General features: G+C 40.2%; 1 protein-coding gene across 2 annotated transcripts in view; it reads right to left on the reverse strand.

The window, feature by feature from the left end:
* Window positions 1-6,037: 6,037 nt before the first annotated feature.
* Window positions 6,038-21,454, reverse strand: part of LOC130362526 (saccharopine dehydrogenase-like oxidoreductase) — a 121,523-nt gene continuing 106,106 nt past the window's right edge. Inside the window, exons 10-12 of one of the 2 annotated variants that reach the window (XM_056567164.1) lie at window positions 15,867-15,978; window positions 9,217-9,298; window positions 6,038-6,513 (exon numbers count right to left, since the gene is read on the reverse strand). In XM_056567164.1, the coding sequence (XP_056423139.1) occupies window positions 6,411-6,513; window positions 9,217-9,298; window positions 15,867-15,978 (297 nt within the window). In that variant the 3' untranslated portion in view covers window positions 6,038-6,410. The remainder of the gene's footprint in view (window positions 6,514-9,216; window positions 9,299-15,866; window positions 15,979-21,454) is intronic. The other variant, XM_056567163.1, reaches the window with a different exon arrangement.

The raw sequence follows: 21,454 nt of genomic DNA on the forward strand, positions 1-21,454 counted from the left end.
TACTAGAGAAAAAATGAATTACTAGTTTTGGGGGGCCCTTTTACCCCTTGTAAAAATGAAAAAAAAAATGGGGCTACAATAACGTTAGTGTAAAAAATTGAGATTTAGATTTTTCTCCATTTTGCTGCTATTCCTGTAAAACACCTAAAGGGTTAAACTTTTTGAATGTCATTTTGAATACTTTGAGGGGTGCAGTTTTCATAATGGGGTCCATTATAGGGGATTTCCAACATAATGACCCTCATATTCACTTCAAAACTGATTTTAAAATTTTCGTGAAAAATTTGAAAATTGCTGCTATACTTTGAAGCCCTCTGATGTCTTCAAAAAGTAAAAACATGCCAACTTTATGATGCAAACAAAGTAGACATATTGTATATATGAATCAATATGTAATTTATTTTCCTTACAAGTAGAGTGCTTCAAAGTTAGAAAAATGCTACATTTTCAAATTTTTCCTGAAATTTTGGAATTTCAGTAAGTATCAACGAAAATGTACTACTAACATAATATGTCATGAAAAAACTATCACTATCATCGGAATCAAATTTATAAGTAAAAGCATCCCAGAGTTATTAATGCATGAAGTGATAGAGGTCAGATTTGAAAAATATGCTCCCATCCTTAGGGTCATAATGGGCTCCGTCCCCAAGGGGTTAATGCAGTATACAGTGTGTTGAACTAAGATTAACCACAAAGATATAAGTGAGAATGCTAGTCTATTAAAGGAGAATCTTTTAACTTCTCCTGTGCCCGGGCTGCAAACAAAAAATAAAAAAAACTTTAAATCACCTTCCTACATACCCCCCGTTGCGTCGATATCGGCATCCCGGTCCTCCACTGCTGCTCGGCTTCATGCTTCTTAGGCTCGGAACGTCACACTGCAGTCAGCGTATCATGTAAGAAGCTTGGGCCCAGCCTTCTTCCTGCTGCCCGGGCTCCCTATTACCGGCCGAGGTGGGACATCGCTGTGGCCGGCAATACGCTGACCGCAGTGTGACGTTCCAAGCCTAAGAAGTACGGAGCCGAGCAGCGAAGGAGGAATGGGAGACCGATATCAGTGCAATGGGGGAACATAGGAAGGTGAATTAACGTTTGTTTTTGTTTTTTTAGTTTTTGCAGCCCGGGCACAGGAAAATGTAAAAGATTTGCACCGCTGTTCTCCTTTAAGTGCTTAAGCAAAAGCTTCATTAACATCCTATTGGGGAATTAAGGCACATATTTACACCAGTTGTGTTTTTTCCATGTGGCACATCTAGTATCAAAATTACCACTCTTAGTCCATCCGTGGGTAAAGATGTATTTATTTCAATCTCCTAAACAACAGTAAATTGTTGTATATAAATATGAAATAATATACATTGACATAATTATGAAGAACTACATGGAGACCACTGCCCATTGTACTGAACCTGCAGCTACTTAAGAGGTACTACCGTGGAAAACTTCTATTTTTTTTTTTTTTTTTTAATCAACTGGTGCCAGAAAGTTAAACAGGTTTGTAAATTACTTCTATTAAAAAAATCTTAATCCTTCTAGTACTTTTTAGGGGCTGTATACTACAGAGGAAATGTTTATCTTTTTGGATTTCTCTGATGTCACAACCACAGTGATCTCTGCAGACCTCTGCTGTTCATTTTAGGAACTGTCTAGAGCAGGAGAAAATCCCCATAGCAAACATGTGATGCTCTGGACAGTTCCTGAATAGACAGCAGAGGTCAGCAGAGAGCACTGTGGTCGTGTCATAAGAGAAATCCAAAAAGATAAACATTTCCTCTGTTGTATACAGCCCCTAAAAAGTACTGGAAGGATTAATATTTTTTAATAGAAGTAATTTACAAATCTGTTTAACTTTCTGGCACCAGTTGATTAAAAAAAAAAAAAGTTTTCCACGGGAGTACCTCTTAGGGTGCGTTCACACTGAGTAATTGAAGAGGAATTTACTCAAGTAATTCCTCTTGAATTCTCCGCTCCAAATTAATGCACATCTCCTCTGCCCATTGACTTTATTATTTTTTTTCTGCTGTCCTGTTCACACTGCAAAAATTCTGCTAGCAGAATTTCGACACTGAATTCCTTTCCGCTTGAATAAAGAACACGCTCATTCTTCAAGTGGCATTCGCAAGTAGAATACAATAGAAGTCAATGGTAAAAAAAAATTCTGCCCGACATTGTTTTCAAGCGGAATTCAAGCAGAATTCAGAAAAGTAGATTAAATAGCCTCCTCCTTTATTCCTCTTGAATTCCGCTTGATGGATAAAATTACAGAAGGCAACAATTTCCTGACCGAAATTATTCCTTGTGAATTACTCTTGAATTCCTCAGTATGAACGCACCCTTAGGGTCTATTCACACGGGTGGAATTTCCGCACCAATCCGCTTCTGTTCCTTGGGTGGTTTCTGGCTTGTGCGGATTTTGTGTAGAATTGGTGTGGAAATTCCGAAGTGTGGAATCCCACAGAAATCTATTCAGCTTTCATTTGAGGTGTAATTCCGCAAGCAGAAATTCTGCCATGTGAATAGACCGTTAGGGTCTATTCATGAAGCAGAATTTCCGCTTGCGGAATTCCTCCTCAAATTCAAGCCCATAGACTTCTATGGGAATCTGCACTTCGGAATTTCCGCATGAATTCCACACAAAATCCGTACAAGCCAGAAACCACCCAAGAAAGCGGAAGCGGATTGTTGCGGAAATTCCGCCTGTGTGAACAGACCCTTACAGCCCATGCACTATCCCTGAGGAAGGATAGAGCTGACTATCAAAAATGCATAGGAGTGTTTTTTTTGACTGTTTTACCTCCTGTAGTGATGTCACTTGTAGTTGAGTGGCTCAGCTTTCTGGTTAGTAAACTGGTGTGCGTGTGTATCAGCCTGGGCACTTCCATACTTAACACAGAAACTACAGCAGCGATCTCCTGGATATATATCTTTTTAGCACATCCAGCTCACTATTCTAAAACCTACACCTCTATAACATTTGAGGATCCAGAAATAAATTAGTACGATCAGACACATCATGGAGGAAGGTAACTGTTTGCGTCCCCAAATTAAAAAGGCAGTTTTACGGGTCTATTCACAGGATTTTTTAGGGGTCTACTCACAGGATTTTAACAGGATTTTCTGCTGCAGATTTCAATGTAAACTAAATGACTGAACACAGCTTCAAATTCTGTGCATCAAATCTGCGCAAAATACTGTATGTGTGATTAGACCTTAAGTGCGGGAACTGGGATGTATACATATGCATACAGTGTGTGCTTTCCATGTCAATATTGTGAATTCATCTTATTTGAATAGGAAATATGCATATTATATATATATATATATATATATATATATATAAACAACATACACACACACACACACACACACACACACACACACACACACCCCGTATATACTCGAGTATAAGCCAGGTTTTTCAGCAAGATATTTCGTGCTGAAAACGCCCCCCCTCAGCTTATACTCGAGTGAACAAAAACGCTTCTGGCTTATCTGTGAGGGGATGGGCCAGGTGATCCATCTTCGGCCATCTATGCTGCAGGGACCGTCCAGTGGGGAGGGTTAGTCATTCCGGGCTGTCCATCTTCACCAGGAGGCCCTCTTCTTCACTCCGGGCCGGCCCCGAACTAGTGATGCTGCATTGACGCCACCGCACAGGGACGTCCCTGCGCGTCGTCGCCAACGCATCGTCACTAGTCCGTGGCCGGTTCGTGGCGGAAAAGAGGGCCTCCCAGTGAAGATGGACAGCCCGGAACGATTAACCATCCCCACCGGACGGTCCCTGCAGCATAGATGGCCGAAGGTGGACGGCCCGGACCAGCTCACCCTTCCACAACTGGGGAGGGGAGTAGAAAACAAAAAGGGGGTCTGGATGATGATGAAGGGATTGACAGGCGGTGATGATGAAGGAGGGGGATGATGACGGCGTGATTATGATGAGGGGGATGATGACGGGGGTGTTAATGACGGGGGTCTGGATGATGACAGGGGGGGGGGGATGATGTATTTCCCACCCTAGGCTTATAGTAGAGTCAATAACTTTTCCTAGGTTTATTAGGTGAAATTAGGGGCCTCAGCTTATATTCGGTACGGCTAATACTCGAGTATATACGGTATATAGTAAATTTGAGTAGCCGTATTAGTCCAGTGATGCAGTTGCAAATCAAAATATGTTGCAGTATCTTGTAATACCTTTTTTTTTTTTGTAGAGATTTATCCCTTTATCAAGTCCAAAGCAATCTCACAAGTAGAATACACAGGTTACATCTCACAAATATGCAGGGGTTAAGACAATAAATGTGGAGAATTCACACTAAGATGGGACATAAATTGTTCTGCTATAGGAACATAGACTAAATAGATAAGGATGAGAAAAAGGCGGAGGGAGGGGAGAGCAGGGGAGAGACTGATCATTAAGCAGGACAAAGTGATATGCAAAAGAATCCAGTATAGCACAGGTTATAAACCACCATAAAGAAAATGACTACTGCACCCCAATGGACACCATTTTACCCAAACAGGTCACTCCATACATGACCTTACAATCAAGATACAGAAAGGGAATTTCAAAAACACACAAGAGAGCGAGACATTTGAAGCTAAAATGAAACAGTTTTTTTATTCCAAAAACAGGGGACTCAATGTGGATTTGAGCTGCGGATGTGGATTTCTTATAACCTGTGCTATACTGGATTCTCTTTTGCATATCACTCTGTCTTGCTTAATTACAGTCTCTCCCCTTCTCCCTCCCTCTCCCTTTTTCTCATCATTATCTATTTAATCTATGTTCCTATAGCAGGACAATTTATGGCCTATCTTATTGTGCATACTCCACATCTATTCTGTTAACCTGTTCAGGACGCCGGGCGTATGCATACGCCCTGCATCCCGAGTCCTTAAGGACGTGGGGCGTATGCATACACCCTTGGGAATTCCGGTCCCCGCCGCTAGCCAGTTGGGGACTGGGATGACTGCTGAAATCATTCAGCATGCTGGGAGTTGTAGTTCTGCAACATCTGGAGGGTCACAGTTTGGAGACCACTGTTACAGTGGTGCCCAAACGGTAGCCCTCCAGATGTTGCCAAACTACAACTCTCAGCATGCCTAGACTGCCCAGCATGCCTAGACTGTAACATCTGTCCCTTCAGATTTAGCAATTTTCATTAAATTTTTGAAAATTGCTGCTCTACTTTGAAGCCCTCAAATATTTTCAAAAAGCAAAAATATGTCCATTTTATGATGCCAACATAAATTGAACATATTGTATTTGTGAATAAAAATGAAATTTATTTGGAATATTCATTTTCCTTACAAGTAGAGAGCTTCAAAGTTAGAAAAATGCAAAATTTTCATAAAAATTTGTGATTTTTCACCAAAAAAGGATGCAAGTAACGCCGAAAATTTACCACCAAAATAAAGTAGAATATGTCACGAAAAAACAATATCAGAATATTCAGTAAAAGCGTTTGAGTTATTAATTCGTAAACCGACGGTGGCCAGAATTGAGAAAAAAGGCTCAGTCCATAAGGTGAAAAAGGGCTGCGTCCTTTAGGGGTTAACCCCTGCGTATTTGTGAGATGTAACCTGTGTATTCTGCTTGTGAGATTAGATTTGCTTTGGTCTTGATAAAGCGAGTAATCCCGAAAGCTTGTCTCTACAAAAGTCTGTTAGTCCAATAAAAAAAGTATTACAAGATACGGCAACATTTTTCGATTTGCATAATATATATATATATATATATATATATATATATATATATATATATATATATATTGGTTGAGGTGTATACAAATTACTCTACATATAGCTAAATCACTTGTATGGTATACACACTCATACTGAAGTATTTTTTTTTTTTTTACATTTGTATTGATTTTACTAGACCGAATATTTTTATTTAATTAGCAATTTGAGCTTTTTTAAATGACAAATATACCATGTATGTCACACACAAATTATATGAGCAGATCACATTAAGGCCAAATCATCCATAACAGACTTATTAGATTGGTCAATATAGCCTTTATTATATCAGTCTAATGAAAAACATGGTAGCAATTCTCATTTTACATTTACATCAATTTCTTATTTAAAGGGGTACTCCGGCACTAAGACATCTTATCCCCTATTCAAAGGATAGGGGATAAGATGCCTGATCGCGGGGGTCCCACTGCTGGGGACCCTTGTGATCTCGCATGCAGCACCCCGTTATAATCAGTCCCCGAAGCATGTTCGCTCCGGGTTTGATTACTGGCAATCAGCGGCGGGACTCCTGCGATCAGGCATCTTATAATCTATCCTTTGGATAAGGGTTAAGATGTCTTAGCACCGGAGTACCCTTTAATCTGTTATTCATTTAAGTGCTTTATTATATCAGTTAGTCATGCAGGCAGTTATAAAGTAATATATTATTCTATATTACTAAGAACAGTAAAATTAATTCCAGCTTTGTTGAGACGGTCAATCATCTTGGTTTTGGAAAATGCTGCTCCTGGTGTGTATACTCCGCCACTGGAAAACAAACATTTTTAAAGAAATAAAAAATTTTTGTAGAAATGCCACCCAGCAAGGAGAGGAGCACTGCAAGAATATAACAAAGTTAGAGAAGTGAGGTAAATGAAGCAAATCTGCACCATCATAGATTTGCTTTCCGGCTGCACAGACAACCAAAATATGAACCAGTATAAGAGGCTTGCACCTCCTAATAAATTTGATGTAGTTTATTCTACAACAGTTTACATTAGGAATGATGGATCAAAAGCAGGCATTTCTAAACTCCCCACCTTGGAGGGGAAAAATAAAAAGTAAGACACATGCAGAGAGAGTTCCTTAAAGGGGTACTCCCGTGGAAAACGTTCTTTTTTAAATCAACTGGTGCCAGAAAGTTAAACAGATTTGTAAATTACTTCTATTAAAAAATCTTAATCCTTCCATTAATTTTTAGGGGCTGTATACTACAGAGGAAATGCTTTTCTTTTTAGATTTCTCTGATGTCATGACCGCAGTGCTCTTTGCTGACCTCTGCTGTCCATTTTAAAAACTGTCCAGAGCAGCATATGTTTGCTATGGGGATTTGCTCCTGCTCTGGACAGTTCCTAAAATGGACAGCAAATGTCAGCAGAGAGCACTATAGTGATGATATCAGAGAAATCTAAAAAGTAAAGCATTTCCTCTGTAGTATAAAGCCCCTAAAAAGTACTGGAAGGATTAAGATTTTTTAATAGAAGTAATTTACAAATCTATAGGTGTGTGCAGCTTACAATTGATACACACAGAGGTCAAACTGGGCAAGCAACTATACCTTAATTGCTAAAAAGGAAAACCAAAAGACAAAATGTAGCCCGGACCTTTTAGGTGAGTATATAGAAAATAAATGGTCATGGATCGTGCTTCAATAATAATGATCAGCAGTTTATTAAAAATAATTAGATAGAGTTAAAATTAGATACTTCTCACAGGGCCCTTGTGAGAAGAACATACATAATAAAAGCAACCTAACAATAAAAATTATGCATGGAATTATTGTAACGGTATCACTGGCATAAATTGGCTTCTATTGTGTAGCCAATATGTGCCCATTAGTGGAACAGATAAACAGCAACTACACAAGACAAGCGAATTGAGCAATAATGCTTAATAAATTATTTCCCTCTTGTGTATGTTCAAGGTAGATGTGTCCTTTTTGTATACAATATCAGACAGTTTGTAACAATTTCAGATTGTATTACCGGTCTTTGTAGTAGTAACCCGGGCAGTAGATATTATTCCCACAGTGCCTAGATGTCTTTAGTGCACTGGGTCCTCTGTGCAGCGATTCCAGACGTAGGCAGCTTGATCCAGTGAGGTCCGAATGGAGGCGGTGGCAGTCGCTTACGGCTGATGGCGCTGGCAGGCGCCGATGGTCACAAGGTGCCAAGAGACTGCTGGCGCTGGCATGCGCTAGACGCGTTTCAGGGTTGTATGATATAACCCTTTCCTCAGTAGTGACTACTGAGGAAAGGGTTATACCATACAACCCTGAAACGCGTCTAGTCGTTTATGCATGATATCTGGCATACTACAACAACTGGCATATCATATTTGTGAACTGTGTCCATCTGTCAAGGCCGGTTACCTCCTATGAACTGCACAACTATCAGCGCATCTAGTCCGCTGTTTGCCCGGTCCAGCAATTACAAATCCACTCTGGTGCAGTGATCCCGGCTCCAACAACAGCTGACGTCACACGCCGGCAACACGAGGGGAGCTCATAGCATCCAGTGCACGGTCCCTGGCGCCATCCAGCTAGCGGTGAGGACTATACCATCTCCAGTGCATGCCAGCGCCAGCAGTCTCTTGGCACCTTGTGACCATCAGAGCCTGCCAGCGCCATCAGCCGTAAGCAACTGCCACCGCCTCCATTCGGACCTCACTGGATCAAGCTGCCTACGTCTGGAATCGCTGCACAGAGGACCCAAGGCACTAAAGACATCTAGGCACTGTGGGAATAACATCTACTGCCCGGGTTACTACTACAAAGACCGGTAATACAATCTGAAATTGTTACAAACTGTCTGATATTGTATACAAAAAGGACACATCTACCTTGAACATACACAAGAGGAAAATAATTTATTAAGCATTATTGCTCAAGTCGCTTGTCTTGTGTAGTTGCTGTTTATCTGTTCCACTAACGGGCACATATTGGCTACACAATAGAAGCCAATTTATGCCAGTGATACCGTTACAATAATTCCATGCATAATTTTTATTGTTAGGTTGCTTTTACTAATTATGTTCTTCTCACAAGGGCCCTGTGAGAAGGATCTAATTTTAACTCACATTATTTTTAATAAACTGCTGATCATTATTATTGAAGCACGATCCATGACCATTTATTTTCTATATACTCACCTAGAAGGTCCGGGCTACATTTTGTCTTTTAATTTACAAATCTGTTTAACTTTCTGGCACCATTTGATTTAAACTCTATTTAGGATAAATAATTACAAATTTTCCATAGAATTATCATTTCAAGATAAAATGGTTTCAACAAACTATGTTCTACCTGGAACCAAGTTGTAACTTGAGGAATTTTTGCAAGCCACTGATCATTATTTATGAAACAGCATTTTATTAATGTTTTCTTCATATTAAGCACAAACCTAATAATATGGACCAAAACACCACAAATAAACTACAGTCTGTATCTGACTGCTGCAGTATTGCACATACGTTTTTGGAAGAGATTCTGGCTCCTTTAATAAAGTCACTCCAGCTTGAACCATGGCTATTGGAGTAGTAACATATGCGATTTCTATAAAGCAAGAAAAAAAATAACATTCTATTCAGCTTAGCAAAAAAGAACAGTTTTATATATAAGGTAATCGTTTACATTATTTTACTTACATACATGTTTGGAGCCTCTTTAACCCCTTAAGGACAATGGACATAAAATGTATGTCCTGATGCACTAGTACTTAGTAGGGATTAACGGATATCGTTTTTTTTGGGCTGATACCGATACTCTGTGGAGGTGAGGGCCGATAGCCGATAACTTATACCAATATTCTGGTATAAGTTAACGGCTATTTATCCCCCCCCCCCCCGCCCCCGGCGACACCACTGAAGATCATTGATTTAAAGAGGGCTCTTTACATAAATGAACTGCAGCGGCTTTTGCGGGAACAGAGACCACCGCCGCCACCCGCTTCTCTCCCCCTGCCTGTCCTGGGGTCCCGAGTCCTATCATCGCAACCGCACCCCCCCCCCCCACCAAAAAACGCACAAAAAGTCACATACACACAAAAGTGGTACCAATAAAAATTAGAGATTATGGCGCAAAAAATTAGCCCTCATACAGCCCCGTATACGGAAAAATTAGAGGTCAGAATAGGCAGATTTAAAACATACTAATTTTGTTAAAGTTTGATTTATTTAACCCCTCCAGGACGAAGAGCGTACAGGTACGCCCTTGCATCCTAGGATTTAAGGACCAGGGGCGTACCTCTCCGATTTTTCGGTCACTGCCGCGCACTGGGCGGTAATCAAAACGGGATGCCTGCTTAAATCGTTTAGCAGCCATTCCGTGGCAATGCCTAGGGGGGTCCTAAGATCCCCCCATGGTGCCACCTCACGAACACCCTGGTTTGTCGGCCGACCAATCAGGGCTCCTGCTGGGCAGTGTCACTAACGGTCTGTTCCTAGTCCAGAAGGTGAGAGTGGGTGCCGGCAGTGTACATCGGCAGCGAGGTCCCTTGACCCCTGACCTGAAACGCGTCACCTTATGACCCCTGCTATGGCATTTTAAGCATTAAAGAATCTGATTTGCACGAACCTTGGCGCTGGACATCCAGTTTTTTTGTTTTGCTAAGTGGTGCTGCCTCGCACAATCCGTGCGCCTGGGGCCCTGGAGGGTGAGCTGAGAATTCCATTACATCTTCTATAATAAAGATTTATATTCTTGTGACCAATTTTTTGGCCTCTACTTTCGGTGTTTATGGTTAAATGGCCTATGGTCTATTAAGGAGATAGTGCCCTAAACCTATTTATGTGCTGATCTTATCCCCTATCCAAAGGATAGGGGATAAGATGCCTGATCGCAGGAGTCCCGCCGCTGGGGACCCCCGTGATCTTGCACGCCACACCCGTTTATAATCAGTCCCCGGAGCGTGTTCGCCCCTCAATGCAAGCATATGGGAGGGGGCGTGACAGCTATCACGCCCCCTCCCATAGGCTTGCATTGAGGGGCAGAGCGTGACGTCACGCGGTGGCGGAGGCGTGACGTCACACGCCGTCGCACCTGTGGTCACCGGTAATCCGACCCGGAGTGAACACGCTCCAGGGACTGATTATAAACGGGGTGCGGCGTGCAAGATCACGGGGGTCCCCAGCGGCGGGACACCCGCGATCAGGCATCTTCCCCCCTATCCTTTGGATAGGGGATAAGAGGTCTAAGCACCGGAGAACCCCTTTAACGCCTTATGAAAAAAAAAAGTTGGAAGCTACACCAGCATGTTAGTGTAAAAAAAAAAAAAAATAAATAAACATTTTTACACTAACATGCTGGTGTTGCCCCATACTTTTCATTTTCACAAGAGGTAAAAGAAGAAAAAGACCCCCAACATTTGTAACGCAATATCCCCTAAGTACGGAAATACCCCATATGTGGAAGGAAACCTGTGGGCACACGACAGAGCTCAGGAGTGAGAGAGAGTCATGTATATTTGAGGCCTAAATTAGTGATTTGCACAGCCCACTGTTCCAAAAATCTGTCAAGAGCCAGTAGGGTGTAAATGCTCACTTTACCCCTTCTTACATTGTGAGGAGTGTAGTTTCCAAAATAGAAGTCCCATGGGGGGGGTCCACTGTTCTGGCACCATGGGGGATTTGTAAACGCACATAGCCTTCAATTCCAGCCAAATTCTCTCTCCAAAATCTTCTCTTATGAGCCCTATAGTGCGCCCGCAGAGCAGTTTATGTCCACATATGGGGTATTTCCATACAAGATATAGTGTTACAATTTTGGGGGATCTTTTTGTCCAATTAGCCCTTGTCAAAATAGAAAATTTCAGGTAACACCAGCATTTTTGTGAAAAAATAACTTACTGTACCCCTTGTTACATTCCTTGAGGGGTATAGTTTACCAAATAGTGTACCATGTGGGGGATTTTTTGCTCTTCTGGCCCCATGGGGCATGCCCCTCAAATACCATTTCAGCAAAATTCTCCTCATTCTCTCTCCTCAAAAATTCCAAGTTGCACCATGTTGAGCCATGTTGGGCACTTGCAGAGCACTTTACATCCACATATGAGGTATTTCCATACTCAGGAGAAATTGAGTTTCAAATTTTGAGGGGCTCTTTTCCGTTTAGCCCTTGGGGCTACAAGAAGATGCTAGTAATTATGAAAGTTTACCACTATCTTAAAGTAGAATATGTCAAAAAAAACAAAAAAAACTCTCTGAATCAGAATGATAAGTAAAAGCATCTCAGAGTTATTAATGCTTAAAAGGACATGTCAGATTTGCAAAAAAAAAATCCTTAAAAGGGGTATTCCGGCATTATACATCTTATCCCCTATCCAAAGGATAGGGATAAGATGTGCGATTGCAGGGGTCCATCCACTGAGACCCCCGCGATCTCGGTGCAGACCGCCAAGAATTCTGTGTCGGGCACTGCCTCCGATACATGAATGTAGGGGGTGAGGCCATGACGTCACGTCTCGGGGGCAGCACCCGGAACACAATGCCGGGGACTGCACAGAGATTGCGGGGGTCCCAGCGGCAGGACTCCTGAGATCATACATCTTATCCCCTATACTTTGGATAGGGGATAAGATGTATATAGCTGGAATTCCTCTTTAAGGTCAAAATGGGCTTTGTCCTTAAGGGGTTATGTAGTACAATGCTAGAAAAGTATGTACACATGAGAATCTTTTTAATCATATTGATCCACAGATAAAAGAAAAATGTCATTTTTACAGTAAATTGCATTGTGTATAAATGAAACCCTCCAAAAGTTGCAAAATTGCGTTTTTCTTTTCAATTTCTCCACAAACTAAATTTGTTTGGTTGCGCTGTACACATTGTCCAGGGCAGGAGCAAATACCCATAGCAAACCTCTCCTGCTCTGGATAGTTCCTGACACGGACAGATGTGCCAGCAGAAAGCACTGTGGTCAGACTGGAAAGAATTATGCAACTTCCTATGGAGCATACAGAAGCTGATAAGTACTGGAAGGATTAAGACTATTAAATAAAAGTAATTTACAAATCTGTTTAACTTTTTAACACCAGTTGATTTAAAAAATAAATAAAATAAATTGTTTTCCACCGGAGTACCCCTTTAACCCCTTAAGGACAAACCTATTATTTACCTTAAAGGAATAGTCCGGTACGGATACGGTATTCTTATTCTATCCTGCCTGGACTGCAAAAAAAAGTGCTTCAGCCTATGACCTGCCGCAGCGATGTCCCGCCTCAGCCGGTGATAGGCTGAAGCGCCGTGTGACGTCCCGGGCCAAGGGAAGTAGGAAGAAGACAGCCCGGCCGATTGATCAGCTGTAGCGGAGCTCCGGGGAACATAGGAAGGTAAGTGAAAGTTTTTTTTCACTTTTTTTGCAGCCCGGGCAGGATAGAATAAGAATAGTCCATACCGGACTATTCCTTTAATGACCAGACTCTTTTTTATTTATCTTTTATTTGACATGTGTCTCTTTAAATGGTAATAACTTTAGTACACTTTTTTCTGAGAGGAGCGATTCTGAGATAGTTTTTTGTGACATATTGTAATTTATATAAGTGGTGCATTTTTGCTGACACATGCAGCATTTTTGGTGAAAAACTCCAAAATATTGTGAAAAACTGGAAAATGTGCCTTTTAAAAAAAATTTATGGTGTACACTGTGCGGTAAAAGTGATTTTATAGTTATTCTGTACGATTATGGCGATACCCATTTTATATAGCTTTCTATGTTCTTTTTCCTTATCTGAGCAAAATTATTTTTCTGCCTTTCATTTTCCAACAGCCATAACTATTTTATTTTTCATCCAACGCCATTGAGTGAGGGCATTTTTTGCGGGATGAGATGTACATTTTTACTGGTGTCATTTTTGAGATACGTGCTACCTTTTGATCTTTTTTTATTCCGCTATTTGTACCAAAATTGGCAAATTTTGCGCTTTTTTGTTGTTGTTTTTTATGGTGTTCACCGTGCGGGATAATTTACATTATAGTTTTATAGTACATGTCATTACGGACATGGGAATACCTATTATGTATATGATTTCTGTTTTTGATCTTTTTGGTGATAATACAAATAATATTATATATACTAATAATATTATCACCAAAAAAGATCAAAAACAGTAATCATATACATAATAGGTATTGCCATGTCCCTAATGACATGTATTATAAAACTATATATAACTATATATTTTCTTGGGAAAGGGGCATTTTTTTTTTTTATACTTCATACTTTTATTGAAGAACTTTTTATTTAATTTTTTACACTTTTTACAGGTTATACTATGCTGCAATACATTTGTACTGCAGCACAGTATGATCCGATCAGCTGCACACAGTACAGCCTGTGTGATCCAGCCTCTGGCTGGATCTCACAGGCTTCCGTAGCAGGCAGACATGCTGCCATAGCAATCATCGTATCATATCGCGATCATATCTCGGTGCCGCTGTCAACACCATAGATGCATGATCAGGATTGATCACGGCATATATGGTGTTAATGCTGCCGGGACCAACGCGATTCCAGCCCCAGCAGTTACGCTAGATCGCTAGGACTTATGCATACGTCCCAGGGCGCGAACGTGTCAGTGCTGGGACGTATGAATACGTCCTATAGCAGGAAGGGGTTAAGGCCAAAATGGGCTGTGTCCTTAAGGGTGACCATACAAAAATGCATTTACTGCATCCGAAAACATATTTGCCCATTCTACATTCGTAGTTTATGTGTACTCTATCAGTACTATAAATGTAGTTGTCGCAAATCTTTCCGCATATACTTGTCAACTCAAAACCAGTTTATGAAAAATTGCTGATGATTCACTATGACTACAAAAAAAAAGTTCATGGCTACCAGACGTGTACCGCATACAGTCAACGCATTATGTAGGGCCATATTATAAGAGAAATGCTAATGCCAACTGATGGCCAAAGAGTTATCAGCTGCACACCATTTATCGCGATCTCTTGATGGTAATAACATTATACTAAATGTTCTAGTAATTTGGCACACAACTTAAAAGGGTATTCCAGGAATTGTTTTTATTTGACTATGCTACAGGGGCTGTAACGTTAGTGTAGTTCCTAATATAGTGTCTGTACCTGTGTGTGACGGTTTTTCTCCCAATTCTGTGATTTTCACTCCAATATTTATTTTTCCCAGCATACAAAATGACTGTTGTCTCAGATTTTTTCCCAGCTTGCAATGCGGCGGAGACCTGACTCGCTAGTCAGCTGATGACAGGGAGCCTGTCTGCTTCAATGGGTGAAGGGATCAATCTGCAACTAATGCAACAGTTGTAGGCACCCTGATTGAAAACCACACTGATTTGAATGGATGCAGCTCATTTATGTTTCAATGGGTGGGGTGGCTGATGTGTGGGAGGGAGGAAAATGGAATTGTGGGATTTGTAGTCAAAAAAAGAAAAGTCAAACAGGAAATATTGGTTCACAAACAGCTAGCCCCAGTGTTATGGTAATCTCACAACATAGCCATTTAGCCCCAAGACAAGCGCAGATCATTCCTAAGCATGTCTAGTACTGTCTGCCAGGTACGTACTAAAATCACGTTATGCTGGATAACCCCTTTAAGGACTCAGCCCATTTTGTCCTTAAGGACTAAGCAAATTTTATTTTTATGTTTTCGTTTTTTTCCTTCTCGCCTTCTATAAATCATAACTCTTATATTTTCATCCACAGACAAGTATGAGGGCTTGTTTTTTTTGTCCTTTGTAATTGCATCACTCATTTTACCATGAAATGTATGGCGCAAGCAAAAAAGTACTATTTGTGTCGGGAAATCTAAAAGAAAACCGCAATTTTGCAAATTTTGGAAGGTTTCTTTTCCACACTGTACCATTTACGGTAAAAATGACATGTTTTTTTATTCCTCTGCTGCTTTAAGAAAAAAAAAAAAGAAAACTTTTTAACCAAATTAGTACGTTTAAAATCCCTCTATTTTGCTGATCTATAATGGTGGTATGAGGGCTCATTTTTTGCGCCGTTATCTGTACTTTTTATTGATACCATATTTGCATATATAAAACTTTTTATCAGATTTTTTAAAATAAAATGTTACAAAAAAGCAGCAATTTTTTCCCCCTGCGTCGTTAAGGGGTTAAAAATAGAAAAGAAAACCTTACCTGGTCCAGAAACCTGTGTGCAGATTTTTACATCAGGTTTCCCCTGATGTGGGTCTAGGCCCTGACTGTAACCCTCCCCATAGAATGTCATTGAGAATGAAGCATCATCCATCTGTCAAAACAACATTTAAGAAAAAATATTTTTATTACATGTACAACATTTAGATTTCTTAATTATTTCATAAAGTTATCCTGTGTATAGAGAATAACTTTCTGAAATAAAAAATATATATATATATAAAGTATAACAAGCTGATCAGTGGACGACAGGCCCCTAAATAAAAAAATAAAAAAAACACTGTGAATGCGCAGCCAGAGCTCTATTCATTCTCTTCAGGGATTCCGAACATTGCCGGACACTGAGCAGCTCCATTCATTCATCCTCTATTCCCGGCATTGGCTGGTGTGTCAACAGTTGGACCGTCGCAATAGGGCACGGGCCAATACATAACACTGCCACTGAGCCTATCACTGGTACTGGTGGGACGTCGATATGGCAGACAATTAGCTGAGCTGCAGTGTTATGTGTCGGGCCGCAGAAGCATGTAGAAGACTGCACCAGGGCAAGAGGTAGCGGTACTAGGGGAGTGGCAGGAGGTAAGTCATAATTCATTTTATTTAATTTTTTTATTGAGGCAGCTCAGGCAAATGGGAAGAACATTTTTTAAAGAGTAGCACTTTAATGTAAAAAGGCCTATAACTACCTCACTGGGTCCTGTCTCTGCTGTGGTCCACTTTCTGTGCTGTGGTCAATGTGTCACATTTCTGCTCACCCAATCATTGGGTGAGGGGGAACACTGCTACAAATAGTGATTGGCTGAACGGCAAAGTGATATGTTAACCACAGCTACGGGAAGTGGAACATGGCAACAGGCCCGCAGGAGGTAAGTAAAAACTTTTTTTTAATTTATTTAGCAGGCAGCAAAATAGGGTAAACTTTCCATCACATGTCACCTGTCTAGCCCAAGAAGAAGTATAGTGCTGCCTAAAAAAAACAGGTCACCAGGTCCAGATCCCATTCACTCCTGTGTTCTAAGGGAGTAAGCCGATGTGATAGACCATTATTTCTAATATTTAAAGGCCCGTGGCACAGCCATTGGCACACCAGTATCTTGCACATATGCAAATATTTTTTAACAAAATGTTGTCTTTACTCTAAAAAAAATCCCTTTGTGCATTGTATCAAATACTAGGTATGTCGATTACATATGGGACGGTTAAGACAGAAAGTTTAGAAACTTGGCTTAGAACCAGTAAATACAGTATCTGCTGCATATTTTTGCTATATATTTTATGCAGCTTATTTTCCTACCCATTAACTTCAATGAAAAGTAAAATCAGCTGTACAAAATATGCAGCCAAAATATGCAGCAGATCCTGTACGTGTGAAGTACCCTAAAGGTAATTTTCCAAGCACGCGTTACAATTGTTGCTATAATTTAGAAATAATTAATTTGATATTAGAAGGTGAAAATATACTGTATTTGTACAACAGTTCATTTCATGTCAGACAGCTTTCGTCTAATATGCCATAATTTGCTCTTGTGCCCGCTGTTAGGAAGACAAAACAAAGAGAAAGTTATGTACACGCATATGGGAACACTTGTACTCACTTTGTAACGGCAAAGGAGCAACCCGCGATCGTGCGGATGTCCGCCATTAACCCCTCAGATGCCGTGATCAGTACAGATCACGGCATCTGCAGCAAAGCGCACGATAAAATAGATGATCGGATCGCCCGCAGCACTGCCGCGGTGATCCGATCATCTGTAATGGCAGACGGAGGTCCCCTCACCTGCCTACGTCCGTCTCCCGGTGTCTCCCGATTGCATTAGATAGTCCCCTATGGGGACATAAAAAATTTTAAAAAATTTTTTTAAAAAAGAGTTGAAAAATGTAAAAATAAAAAGTAAAAAAAAGTGAAAAATCCCCTCCCCCAATAAAAAAGAAAATTGTCAGTTTTTCCCATTTTACTCCTAAAAAGCTTAATTAATTTTTTTTAAACATATTTGGTATCGCCGCGTGCGTAAATGTCCGATCGATCAAAATATAATGTTAATGATCCCGTACGGTGAACGGCGTAAATGCAAAATATAAAAAAAATGTATGGTTAGAGTTATGGATTTAGAAGGGGAGGAGGAAAACACGAAAACGCAAAAATAAAATTGGCCTGGTCCTTAAGGTGTAACAACTATGCTAATCTGGGGGACAAGTATGCTAATCTGGGGGACAACTATGCTGCCTAATCTGGGGGAAACTATGCTGCCTAATCTGGGGGACAACTATGCTGCCTAATCTAGGGGAAAACTACCCGGCCCTTCACAATTTTTTAGTTTCTAATGTGGCCCCATGGAAAAAATAATTGCCCACCCCTGTTTTTGGGGCTCAACAAACTAAATGATCTCTCCTCGCTTATTAAAGGTGCACTCCGGTGGAAAACTTTATTTTATTTATTTACTTTTTTAATCAACTGGTGCTAGAAAGTTAAACAGATTTGTAAATTACCTATATTAAACAAAATCTCAATCCTTCCTGTACTTATTAGCTGCTGAATACTACAGAGGAAATTATTTTCTTTTTGGAACACAGTGCTCTCTGCTGACATCTCTGTCCATTTTAAGAACTGTCCAGAGTAGCATATGTTTTCTATGGGGATTTTGTCCTACTCTGGACAGTTCTTAAAATGGACACAGAGAACACTGTGTTCCAAAAAGAAAATAATTTCCTCTGTAGTATTCAGCAGCTAATAAGTCCTGGAAGGATTAAGATTTTTTTTTTTAATAGAAGTAATTTACAAATCTGTTTAACTTTCTGGCACAAGTTGATAAAAAAAAAAAAAAGTTTTCCACCCGAGTACCCTTTTAAAGTCACGTCTCCTATTTTGCAATATATTGTTTCACAATGGGTGTTATCTGTTATTGTGTTTTCCATCACTATGGTTACCTACCTAGCACTTTGTATATAGGTAAATATCTCACTACAGAAAGACGTACGCCTGACAGAAAAAAGCGCCATCTATGATGCAAAACTAGTCTCAGTGGTACGCCCCCTGCACCTGAGAGTGGCATCTCTTTTAATGCTACATAACTTTTGTCTTGGATTGTCTACTTATTGACCGAAACAATAAAAAAGATTAAAGGGGTAATCCGATGAAATTTTTTTTTTTAAATCAATTCGTGCAAGAAAGATAAACAGATCTGTAAATTACTTCTATTTAAAAATGTTAATCCTTCCAGTACTTATGAGCTTCTGTATGCTCGACAGGAAGTTGTATAATTCTTTCCAGTCTGACCACAGTGCTCTCTGCTGACACCTCTGTCTGTGTCAGGAACTGTCCAGAGCAGGACAGATTTGCAATGGGGATTGCTTCTACTCTGGACAGTTCCAGACATGGACAGAGGTGTCAGCAGAGAGCACTGTGGTCAGCCAGTAAAGAAATTCAAAAAGAAAAGAACTTCCTCTGGAGCATAAAGCAGCTGATAAATACTGGAAGGATTAAGATTTTTAACCCCTTAAGATTGAGGGCTTGTTTTGTGTGCTGCCAATTTTACTTTGTAATGACATCAGTCATTTTACAAAAAAAATCTACGGCACAGCCCAAAAAATTGTTTATCTGTGGGACAAAATTGAAAAAAAATCCTGCCATTTTGTAAATTTTGGGGACTTCCGTTTCTACGCAGTGCACTTTTTGGTAAACGATTAAAATGGTACCCAACCTATATAGGTTTGATTTTGTTTTACTACTGTTAAAAAATTATATTTTTTTTGCAGGGAAATTTGTACGTTTAAAAATTTCCTTCTCTGACCTCTATAACCTTTGTATTTTTATATATTTTTTTGCAAATATGCAATTTTGGAACTTGGAATTACATGTATGCTATTGACCGTGCGGTTTAATTACCTTTATATTTTTATAGAACTGACATTTACGCATGCGGCAATACCACATATGTTTAAATTTATTTTTTTAAATGGTAAAAGGGGGGTAAAAGGGTTAAATCTCATTTATTAACTTTTTTTTTTTTTATATATTTTTTTTTTTACTTTTACACATTTATAGCCCCCATAGGGGACTATAACATGCAATCTTCTGATTGCATACCCTGTTCAATGCTATGCCATGGCATAGCATTGATCAGTGTTATCGGCGCTCTGCTGCTCCAGCCTGGATCTCAGGCATGGAGCAAAAGAGTGATGATCGGACCCCGAGGAGGAAGGTAGGAACCCTCCTCGTGTCCTCTCAGCTGATCGGGACACTCATACCTGAGTTGCCGGAAAGCATTTTTTTCATTTTAGAATCGGCAATCAACTTCGATCGCCGAGTCTAAGGGGTTAATACCAGACATCACCGCAATCTGTAAAGTCAGGTATTAGCCACCGGTCCCGGCCGTTGATAGCCGCTGGGACCGACCCACTCCTGACTCCGTGTCATAGCAGGGGAGTGGGCACAGGGCGTACAGGTACGCCCTGCCTCCTTAATAGGTTAAATAGAAGTAATTTACAAATCTGTTTATCTTTCTGGCACCATTTGATTTAAAAAAAAAATATTGCTTTCCACCAGAGTATCCCAGTGAGCTATTGACGTGGGTGAGTGCAGCATCATTCTTTCCTTATTTCTAGTTGTGTAATATTTAAGGGACTCTATAGTGAAAGACTATTATCCAAGACTGGCATATAGCAAATGTGGTTTGGAACTATAGGCCTGTTGGTATAACTTCCATTGTATATATTATACTAAAATGTATAACTTCATATCATCATGGGTTTATGAGAGATCGGTCCTTTCAACCTAACCTGATGCTTTTATGAGGATGTATGAGCCTACACAGAGCCATGCTTGTCCTGCCCACATTACATGTATTTTCTCTCCTTAGAGACACACAGGCAATAGCTGTAAGGACAGCATTTTTTTCACCCAAAAATATACATTTGTTTAAAAAAAATGTGTATATTACAAATATAATATACATATAGTAGTATTATCCAAATGATATAAAAAGTTTGTCTAATAAACTAACAAACACTTTAACTTAGCTTCCTCCGCTCCCTTGGAGCTCCTGTATCTGGGTGCTGTTCGCGGCTGGTGACACCCCCCCCCCCCCCCACCCAGAGCTGCAGACTACATAGTCTACAGCCAGGAAAATGACAGTGCCGCCCGCCAATCACTGGCCATGGTGGATCACCGCCGCGACCAATGATTGGTTAAGCAGAGCCGTGATGTCACATTTACAGTCCTGGCCAGAAGACTGTATGCAAAGACATGTAGCAGATGTGGCGCCCTGATATCGGACGCAACTAGGGAGCAGAGGAAGGTGCGTTAAAGTGTTTGGTATTTATTAGGCAGCCTGGGGACAATAGCAAAATAATAAATTTTACCAGACAACCCCTTTAATGGTACATACAGTGGGGATCAAAAGTTTAGGCACCCCAGGTAAACATTTGTATTAATGTGCATAAAGAAGCCAAGAAAAGATGGAAAAATCTCCAAAAGGCATCAATTACAGATTAGACATTCTTATAATATGTCAACAAAAGTTATATTTTATTTCCATCATTTACACTTTCAAAATAACACAAGACAAAAAAAT

The sequence above is a fragment of the Hyla sarda genome, chromosome 3 (assembly GCF_029499605.1).
Source record: "Hyla sarda isolate aHylSar1 chromosome 3, aHylSar1.hap1, whole genome shotgun sequence".
Lineage (NCBI taxonomy): Eukaryota > Metazoa > Chordata > Amphibia > Anura > Hylidae > Hyla > Hyla sarda.